We start from the raw sequence: 11,435 nt of genomic DNA on the forward strand, positions 1-11,435 counted from the left end.
GTTGAGGGGTGGTGCCTCCAAAGAAATCATGATGGAGTTAGATGGAGGAGGATGGGTAGAATGGGTGTGTAATCCCCCATATTTTCAACTTAATTATAATATATTTATTTATTATTCATACAAATATTTTATGTCGATTTCATTGAATAAATTATTATTTTTTTTCCCTTTGTGAAGCCGTGAAAGAGGGAGAGAAGTGAGAGTGAATGAATTTTACGTGAGAGGGGAAAAGGGTGAGAGGGTTTTTGGGGGTTTTATTTGGGCCTTGGGTTTCCTAATTAGATTAGGAGTAAAACTTGAGGTTTTGGGCTATTAAGTTAAAATTGTTTTTAAATTAGTCAGAAACATATTAGTTTACTTAAATCTTTTCATTAAAAAAAAATAATTTATTCAATGAAATCGACATAAAATATTTGTATGAATAATAAATAAATATATTATAATTAAGTTGAAAATATGGGGGATTACAATCTACCCCTCTTAAAAGAAGTTTCGCCCTCAAAACTTAACCTAAAAACCATAATTTTTCCAAAACCATTCAAACTTTGTGTTTTGTATTGCTATAAATTACTTGATTCTCAACATTTATACTCAACAAATTGGACTTTAAATGCAATGAACTCGTACTTGGCCAAAGTTTACATACTTCTATTGTATGTAAACACAAATAATGTATATTAATAAGCAAAATCATGCAAAATCAAGCAATAAATAGCATAATTGAGGTAAAAAGCGCGAAAATACATCGCATTCTACCCCCCTTAAAAGAAAAGAATTACGCCCTCGTAACTCACCTCATCAAATAACTCGGGATACTTGTTTCTCATCTCTTCCTCGTCCTCCCAAGTAGCCTTTTCGTACTCTTGGTTAGACCAAAGGATCTTCACTATCTTCACATCTTTGTTTCTAGTAGTACGCACCTTGTGATATAGGATTTTGACTGGTTTTTCTTCATAAGTTAGAGACTTATCTAGTTGAATAGTCTCTGGTTGCAACACATGAGTTTCACTAGGCACATACTTCTTTAGTTGGGAAATGTAGAACACATCATGCATTTTCTCGAACTCCATTGGAAAAGCCAACTTATAAGCCACTTTTCCCACATGTTGAAGAATTTCATACGGCCCCACATACTTAGCACTAAGCTTCCCTTTCTTGCCGAATCGCATCACGCCTTTTGTTGGAGAAACCTTTAGAAAGACCTTGTCCCCAACACTAAACTCATCATCCCTTCTCTTCAAGTCAGCATAGCTCTTTTGCCTATCTTGTGCTGCCTTTATTCGTGACTGAATCAGTCTCACCTTGCTCACCATATCCTCAATAAATTCTGTCCCCAAAGTAACACGTTCACTATAATCATTCCAGCACACTAGGCTTCTGCACTTCCTTCCATACAATGCTTCAAAAGGTGCCATCTTGATACTTGTATGGTAACTGTTATTGTAGGAGAATTCGATCAAAAGTAGGTGATCCTCCCAATTCCCTTGGAAATCTAAAGCACAGGCTCGCAGCATATCCTCCATGGTTTGGTTTGTTCTCTCAGTTTGGCCATCTGTTGCAGGATGAAAGGCAGTGCTCATCTTTAAGGTTGTTCCAAAGTTTTCTTACACTTTTTGCCAAAACTTTGATAGAAACCTCGAATCTGTATCAGACACTATGTCCTTGGGGACCCCATGCAAACGAACTACATTCTTCACATAAGAATGAACATCGCTGACTTAGTAAGTATGTCCATAATCACCCAAATCGTGTCATTCCCACTGCGAGTCTTTGGTAAACCTGTCACAAAGTCCATGGATATAGAATCCCATTTTCATCCTGGTATTTCCAATGGTTGCACCTTTCCCATGGGTCTCTTGTGATCTATCTTCACCTTTTGGCACGTCAGACACTTGGATACAAACTCAGCAACTTCTCTCTTCATATTCGGCCACCAATACAACTCCTTCAAGTCCTTATACAGCTTATCTCCCCGAGGGTGAACTGAATATGGTGTGTTATGGCACGCCTCCATGATTTTTATTTTTATATCCTCACACTTCTGTGGTGTGCACCATGTCTCCTTGTATCTCAAACTCCCATCTTCGTGAATCTTGAATTCAGTCTCCGCACCACTAGTCACTCGACCCCTAATCTTCTGAAATGACTCATCCTCCATCTGTTTCTCTTTAATCTCCTCAAATATGGATGGTTGTATGGTTAAGGCACTCAGTAATCCTTCTAACTCTCCTTGGTTAATAACCTCAAGGTTCAATCTCCTCATATCCTCACATAACTCATTGGCCACAATCAAAGCATTGACATTATGACTCGACTTTCTACTAAGGGCATCTGCAACAACATTCGCCTTTCCCTCGTGATACAGGATGTGGACATGGTAGTCTGTGAGAAACTCTAGCCATCTACATTGCTGCATATCCAAGTGATCTTGGGTTAAGATGTACTTCAAACTCTTATGGTCCGTGAAGATCTTACAAGAGACACTGTAGAGGTAGTGTCTCCAAATCTTAAATGCGAACACAAAATCTGCAAGTGCGCAGGGTAATTAACCTCATGTGGCTTCATTTGTCTCAATACATACGCTATCACCCTTCCATTCTGTTGCAGGACACATCCCAAACCATGCTTCGAGGCATCACTATACACCTCGAATCTGTCTCTCCCATCGGGTAATATTAACACTGGTGCAGTGGTCAATCGCTCCTTGAGGGTTTGAAAAGCTGATTCACAACTCTCATTCCACTCAACCTTAGTCTGCTTCTTCATAAGGGTAGTCATGGGTCTGGATATCCTCGAAAAGTCTTTAACAAACCTTCTATAATACCCAGCTAATCCCAAGAAACTATGAACATCAGTCATATTCTTAGGTGTAGGCCACTCACTAACCGCCTTGATCTTTGCAGAATCCATGGATACACCCTCTTTCGAAATGTAATGCCCTAGAAATGCAACTTTCTCCAACCAAAACTCACACTTGGAAAACTTGGCATACAGCTTGTTCTTCCTAATAGTTTCAAGGGTAGTTCTCAAATGTCGAGCATGTTCTTCCTCATTCCTCGAATACACCAATATGTCATCAATGAACACAACTACAAACTTATCCAAGTACTCATGAAACACTCGGTTCATTAGGTCCATGAATATGTATAACACCCTAGAAATTCCTTTCTTTTAAAATACCTGTTTTGCCCTGTTTAAAACTTTAAATAGGAAAATCTAAGATATTACCGCCACCGTGAAAATGGCTAAGGCAACTATCAAAGACACATAGAGGAAGACTCCCCTTTAAAATATTTTAAAATGACTCAACTTAAAAAGTCAACTCACAAAAGAAAAGTCAAACCAAAGTAAAACAAAGTCAAACCTATAACTTGGAACCATTGTAGGCCCTTAACAAACCAATCCAATTACAACCTTCATGTTAGTCTCGCAATAGAAATGTCATAATATAAATAAAGCAATAACACATCATAAACTTATGGAAACTAGCATGATTTGCTCTTCACTCATGCTCATCATGAATATGCTTCATCACTTAAAAAGCTTCTCTCTACTTGTTTCCACTACTCTTCATTAAAAATGGGTTATCATAGGGCCAAGGTAAAGTCAAGGCCAACAACACACAAACACACAAACAGCAAAGCTGAGTACATAAGCGTAATTAAACACACTAACATGCATTTACCTATCAACACACAACTTACCTTGTTGCACCTGTTTATCAAGCACACAACATTCAACAAAAATTATCAACTAAGTAACTATTAATTTATTTAGTTTTGATTACGCATCGAACGGGTTTCCCCCCTAACCTGCCCCAATAAAGGGGTACCAACACGGGAGCTAACCGTGCCAGTATAAAAGAACCACTCGTAAGTGCCGGAATTCCTGCACATAATAATAAAAGGAAAATACAGCGTCTTGTACTCCAGTAGAAGTTATGGTTAAATATAAAACCCCATAACTCCCCCCATATGTTCATACTCAAGGTATTTACGTCCCAAGAGTTTTGGTGTGTAATCTCTTTCACTTTACGTTCTTTAAAATTTATTAAACTTGGTGATGACTCTCAAATCATAACAACATCAAACATCATGATTATTCAAACAATTAAACATTTTAATTTAATTCTTGAATAATTAGTGACCACATAATATTTAATGTTGAAACCTTTTTTTTTTAATCTACCTCAGTGTCAAAGACACCTTAGACGCTAAATGCGCCAAAAATCCTATCCCTCGGTGTTAAAAACACCTTAAATGCACTAAGGCACCAATATGCAATTTATTCCTCGTGTACGTAGACACTTACATAGCTCATTTCTCATGCTTATAGCATCAATAAAAATTATATGAACCATAATAAAATTCTCTTTATATATTCCAATCCAAATTAAACATTCAGTTTAATTAAACATGCTTTCTATCATACCACAAATAAAAGTGTGGTTCATTTTCAACATTCCAAACTATTATTTTCCAACCATTAATCCATTCCAAATAAATCATGCTTAATAATTCAATCACCAATAACAACCAAATCACAATTTCCATTCCAAATCTAGCATGATACTACTTGTAATCAATTAATCACATCTAGCATGCTACTACATCATCAAAATTATGCGAAGTACGCAAACGTACCTTGAATACGATCTTAATATCGCCACGACTAATAAAAATTACTCACTTCGAAGTCTCCTACAATTTAAAATAATAAAAGAGTATTGAAATCCTCTCTACACAAATTTTCAGCAATATATACTATTATTAAACCCCTCATAATACAATTTAAATAAGCTGAAATTATATTTAAAACATCATACTTTAATCCCAATTAATGGGTAATTAAAATTCCTTAAAGAAACTTGATTTTTAATGTACTACTAAAAATTCAGCATTATATTTTAATGAAAACTTGCTGTAATTAGGCTTTAAAACACTTAAATCAAAGGTTTAAACCACCCTAAATCATAATCCTTCAATAATTAATAATTTATGAATCTAGGGTTTCAAAATTGGGGCTTTTTAATTAGAATTAAAATCTGAAAATTAAATTACATACTACTTATAATCTATCAAACATCATAATATCAATCACAAAACCCATATTTAATAATTAGATCTAAGGTTTAACAAAAATTAAAACAAATTAAATTTTTTTTTTTCAGAAAAGGAGCAGCCGACAGCAGGCCGGCCACCACTGCCAGTTGCTGGTGGTAGCCGCCGCTGCCGGCTGGTGCTGCTGGTGGCCGGCGGCCCACCGGTGATGGTGGTGGCCGGCGGTGGTGAATCGAAAACAAGGGGAAGGGGAAAAAGAAAGAAAGAAAAAGGAGAAAAATATAGGAGAAGAGAGAGAAAGTTTACCTTGGGTTTTCTCCACTTTGGGCAAAGTTTAATTTGTTCCAAGTGTTGAATATTTTTACCCCTTTCTCTAGAAACCCTTCTTACCTAAAGTTTCCCTTTTTTCTCTTTCCTAATCCCTTTCCTAATAAAACTTTACTAAAATTAAATTTTCCTAAATTAAACCCCAACTTTAATAAAATAATTAATTAAATTAACTTTTCTTTTATAAAATATTTCCAAACCTATTTAAAATAAATAATTAAAATATTGTAAATAAAACATTTTAAATTATTTAAATACTTCACAAAATACATATTTTAAATTAAATATGTATAAAAGTACGGGGTATTACAGTAGGTGCATTGGTTAACCCAAAAGGCATGATTGTAAACTCGTAATGCCCATAACGAGTTCTAAAGGCTGTCTTTGGAATGTCTTTATCTGCAACCTTCAACTGATGGTATCCAGACCTCAAATCGATCTTTGAAAACACACTTGCCCCTTTCAACTGGTCAAACAAGTCATCTATCCTAGGTAGAGGGTACTTATTCTTCATAGTCACATTATTCAATTCTCTATAATCAATGCATAGCCTCAAACTCCCATTTTTATTTTTCACAAATAAGACTGGTGCTCCCCAAGGTGATGCACTAGGCCTAATAAACCCCTTATCTAGCAATTCCTGCAATTGAGCCTTCAGCTCGCTCATCTCAGCTGGTGCCATTCTATAAGGTGCTTTTGAGATAGGTGCAGCTCCTGGAACTAAGTCAATGGTAAACTCGACTTCCCTTTTAGGTGGAATTCCCGAAATCTAAACTGGAAAGACATCTAAAAACTCACCCACAATGGGTACATCTTCTATCCGCCTACTCTCACTCATACTCAAATCTTGGACACAACAAAAGTACAACGGACACCCCTTATTCACCAGCTTCTTAACCTTCAAAGCAGAAATAATCCCAAAACCCTTAGGTTTCCCTAAACATCTATAGGACACTGACTTACCCAAAGTATCACTTATGTGCACTCTTTGTATCTCACAGTCTATCTTGGCCTTGTATAAACTTAGCCAATCCATCCCCAGAATGACATCTAAATTCCCCATATTAAACTCCCCCCTTTTCCCTTCTCACGTAAAACTCATTCACTCTCACTTCTCTCCCTCTTTCACGGCTTCACAAAGGGGAAAAAAAAAAAGAACTCACCTTTACTTGCTTCCCAGCCGCCGACGCACCCACCTCTAGTGCCACCTTGCTGACCGGCGACAACCACCAGCCACCCCGCAGCCCTAATGCAGTTCGCCTCCTTCTTCCTCCCTTTTCTTTACTTCTTCTTTTTTTTAATTTTTTTTTATTTTTAATTTTATTAAATTGATTAAAGTTTCAATCTTTGTTTAAATTTTGTTCTAAATTATTATTATTATGATTTGATTATATACATGGGTTTAAAAGATTATGAATTTATGAATTTTGACATGTTTAATTTATGATACAAAATTTCAGATTTTATATTATGTATAATTTAGGGTTTAAATGTTGATTTTTCATGTTTTAGGGCTTGAAAACGTGTTAAGCAAGTTAATTATCAATACTATAATTTCATAATGACAAAACCCACAATTTTATACTTAAAATTAATTTCCAGATTATATATTTGTGAAATTGGAGTTTTATGTTGTTTATTTGAAGGATTTTAAGGTTTTAATGTGTAATACACTATTCTAACTATTGAATTATGAATGTAGATCTTTAAAAGTTTGAAATTTATAATTTAAATTATTTTTCAGATTTTATATAATCTGATTTTTATTAGTTTTGAGCCAAAAATAAAGGTTTAGAATGCTTGTATATGTTTTAAACAACTATTTATGCAATATGTTAAGTATAGATTATTTGAATTGCAAAAACTATTAATAAAACAAATTTTCAGCATATGTTAGTAAGTTAAACTTGCTGTAATTTTGTATTATACGCTATATTTTCATGATTTTAGCATATAAACTTATAGTTGGAATATTATATTATTAACTTTGACTAATGGGAACAATTTAAAGCCATTATTTTGATGGTTTAAGAGGTTTTAAAATAGTTTGGTATTGCTGTAAATTTATTTGCTTGGGTGTTGATTCAATTCTTGTTGTATGGATAGGAGAGGACTTTGTAGACGGCGACTTTTAGTTCCTAAAGTGGCCAACCAACTCGTTTATACAAGGTACGTACGAGTTACGAAACCTTGCCTTTAGATGCATGTTTAGGGATGTATCGAGAACTTAATATCATGTATAGAGAAGACTTTTAAATTGTTTGGTTATGCATTGTGATTTCCGTATGTTGTGCACTATTCTATATTGCAAGTATTATTTATGCACTAATTATGCAAGATGCGCTTAGAGGCAAAGGTATGTGATTTGGTGAAATGATTCATTTATTACTCGTTCATGATTATTGAGATAGAATGAGTAAAGGAAGAATTTAAGTCTTATAAGACGAGGTTAAGATTATGGGGTGCTTTATGCACTCAAGCTGTTTATACACCGGGTAGTTAAAGGAATAAATAATAAATATTACTTGTCACTAATAAATCAAGAATTGAAATTGAAAACTTATTTTACTTGATTGAATTGATATTGGATTGATTGTATTGTTTTGCATATGAGTCATCACCAAGTCTAAACTTGTAAATCACGTAAAGTGCAAAGATGGATGAGCAATAAAACTCTGGATTTGTGCACATCTGGAGTAATAACAATCAGGGGTTGGGGTACACGGGGTATTAGCCGTGCACTTTTCTAGAGGTCGTCTGATCTACGAGTCTCTTATTTCAAATACTTTTCAAAAACTAGGAGTTAGATGAGATCTCATACTAGCTACGGTCACGGAGTCACACCCGTGGTCGTTGGATGTTTTATTGATGTTTCCGAAAGGAGGCATGGAGTTTTTCTTTTATTGATGTTTCAAATGGAGCATGGGATGGACAACCTTGTCTATTGCTTAATCCAATGAATAAAATGAAATTATTTAAGTACTGTTAACTAGTGAAGTCTTAGTAAAACTGACAGTTGAGTTGTGTGTTGAGTCTATAATTTAATTGTGTGCGATGATTGAATGTTAGTAGCATGCTAGGGATTTCTTATTATATTTCGTAGCCGGTATGTACTTAGCTTTGCTGATTACGTGCTTTTGTGTGTCTTTCTTTGGTCATGACCTTCACCTTTCAATGACCCTGTGACGATCCAATTTTTACGCTTGTAATATTGGGGAGCAGATTAACCACAGGTTTTTACACACGCAGCATTCGCATCTAAGTGGTGGATTTTGAGTGGAGTGTTGGTTGCTTTTCACAATTTATTTTGCTACTTACTTTTGAAGTTATTTAAACTCGATTTCATTTTTATACTACTTCTACTGGTTTGAGTTTTGAATAAGGGCCTTAATGGTTCTAAGTTGTAAGACTTAATTTGGTTTTGTTTGATGGTTTTGAAACTTATTTATAACTGATTTAGTTTTTCCGCTGCTAATTTCTGATATAGCCTTAACGTTTGAATACGTGGTGGTAGCACGTCAGTAATTCTCTTGGATATTGTTCAGGGTACTCACAGGTTTAAAGAGAGAATTATTGGAGTGTTACAGGGTGTGGGGGGGGGGGGAGTCTCTGGATAGGAGACCTCGAGGAGACAAAAGGTATCCGTGAGAGTTCTATAATGCCACTTAGTGAACGTAATATGCGCTCGGTGGTAAATTCTCGGTATATCAAAGGAGTCTTGCTAGAACATGATGGAATTTTGCTCTTTCCAAATACTCCAAATGAGGAAGTTAATACTCCAAATTTCTTAGTAGCAATTTTGTATTCATGAATGCTTCTGTTAAATCATTTCAGGGAATGGTACAGCCTAATCATAGTTTAACCATATATAGAATATTCCAAACGTCTTTAATGAGACAGCATTTTAGATTGTTAGGAATAGAGGTTTATCGTCTCACTAAGACTATTGCATAGAATACAAGTGCCACAAGAGGCTATCCGCTATTTATGGAGAATGTCGTGGCAACTAATCATATCACTAATATATAAAGTCGGTCTCACAGCCAGGCCATGTAACATCGACACTTGGCAATTCAGTTTTTTGCCAAGTGCCTCCCACGTAAGCGACAACTATAAATAAATGTCGTGGGTACTAATACTATTATAAATGTAGGATTTTCCATAGGAAGATTTGGATTTTTGGTGCGTGGAAATTTCCAACTCCAACGATGAGTCCATTTGTTGTCATCTAGGTTGAGATCATGAGCTGAAGTTAATTATACTGATGAATTGAAATTATTTTTTACTTAACTTACCTTTTTACTAAACTAAAATTATTAAAACTTAAATTATATTTACTGAATATTACTTTTTTAAGGTGAAGAGAGCTTAGAAGAAATAGTAAAAAGTATTCCCTCCGTTTCCTAATGTTAGTCACATTTAGAATTTATTTTACTATTAAAAATTTGAAAGAGGTCTTCTAAGTTTCTCTCTATATAAGAACAAACATAGTCATATAAGATATAGTTTTATTCGTTTCGATGAGTATTTTATTAATATCTAATTTTGAAAATTTTTTGTTAGTGTGAGATTAAAGGTATTTACAATCAAAGATTTGCATCGACATAAATGAGACTAACATTATGAAATGGATGGAGCATTATTTTATGATAAAAGCGGGGTTAGTTAAAAAAAAATGAAAAACCAAGAGTGAATACAGGTAGTGGAGAGATAAGAGAATATAAAAATACTAAAATATGATATGAGGAGACGAGTAGTGAGGAGGAAAATAGTAATATTACATTAAAAGTTTCCAAAAAAGAAAATGGAGTGAATAATAAATTTTTGGCCATAAAAGGAAAGCGGAACAAGTAATAGAATATGGAGGTCGGAGGTAGTATGTTATTGATTGTAACAACGTGGCACTGCCTACCCCCACCGGCCTAGAACTCCACCCCACTCCACCACCAAATTAAAACTCCAATACACCTCACCACGCACTAGGTGAATCCTCCCACCCTTTCCTACACAAGCCTCAAAACCCCCACGCGTACCCCTCCACGAGCATCAAAACCCTACTCCCACCTGGCCTCCACCATTGTTGAAACCTCATGGAATTGAAATAGGGTAGGGATCGGGGGTCAGGATAGGGATAGTTTAGCAATCAAGTACGGTCGGGTGGAGTACAGTAGGGTAGTTCGGCGAGCAAGTGGGGTCGGGGTGGGGGGGAGGCGGAGGGGGAGGTTGAGGTGGGTTAAAGGGAAGGGCCAAACGGGGGAGTTTTTTTTTTTCCATAATAAGATTATTTTTTTTTACAAAAATAAAAATCATTATTATCAAAAGAAAATTGTAAAAATTTAATTAAAAAATAATAACCATTCATAATACGATAAGTGTTTGATTTTCAACCTTTTAAACAGGTTATCGTTTGTTTATTTTATTTTGAACTAATACCTGTCAAATCTAATATATCATATCACTAATATATAAAGCTGGTCTCGTAGCCAGACCACAAGATATAGACACTTGAATTTCAGTTTTTCACCCAGTGTCGAGCTACGTAGGTCTTAGGCGACAAATAGGTATTATTGTGACACATACGATGCTAATTAAGTGAATTTTGGATATATTTTTTTAAGATAAGATGTTGTATAGTGTTTTATTATCGATATACTTCTAAAATTTCATATATACAAAATTAATTATAACTTTTAATAAATATCTTATAACTCATTACTATTTTCATGATAAAGTTCGTTTAAAAAAGTTCTTTAAAATGAGATCCATTTATGATATATTTTAATAAAAAATAGAAAATGAGAAGAAAAAAAAACATTTGGTTTGGTAAAAACACTTTCACTTCATTAGAAATAATTTAAGTGGAATAAAAATATATCAAGTTAATAATGTTGTTTAGTGTTTTATTATAGGTATTTATTTACAAATAAAACTAAAAAAGTACACTTATATAAATATAAGCAATATGATATCGTAAATCTAAATATTTTAAATTATCAAGCGGGGTTATGTGATCGTATTTAACATTCAAGGCTAAAATGTTTTGGACAA

General features: G+C 34.6%; 1 protein-coding gene across 1 annotated transcript; it reads right to left on the minus strand.

The window, feature by feature from the left end:
* Window positions 1-606: 606 nt before the first annotated feature.
* Window positions 607-1,415, minus strand: LOC145565060 (uncharacterized). The gene is made up of 2 exons (XM_081625169.1): window positions 795-1,415; window positions 607-648 (listed from the first exon to the last, which is right to left on the minus strand). The coding sequence occupies exons 1-2, from the start codon at window positions 1,413-1,415 to the stop codon at window positions 607-609; spliced, it is 663 nt and encodes a 220-aa protein (XP_081481295.1).
* Between the last annotated feature and the right edge of the window lie 10,020 nt (window positions 1,416-11,435).

Source organism: Chenopodium album, chromosome 10 (genome assembly GCF_948465745.1).
Source record: "Chenopodium album chromosome 10, dcCheAlbu1.1, whole genome shotgun sequence".
Lineage (NCBI taxonomy): Eukaryota > Viridiplantae > Streptophyta > Magnoliopsida > Caryophyllales > Amaranthaceae > Chenopodium > Chenopodium album.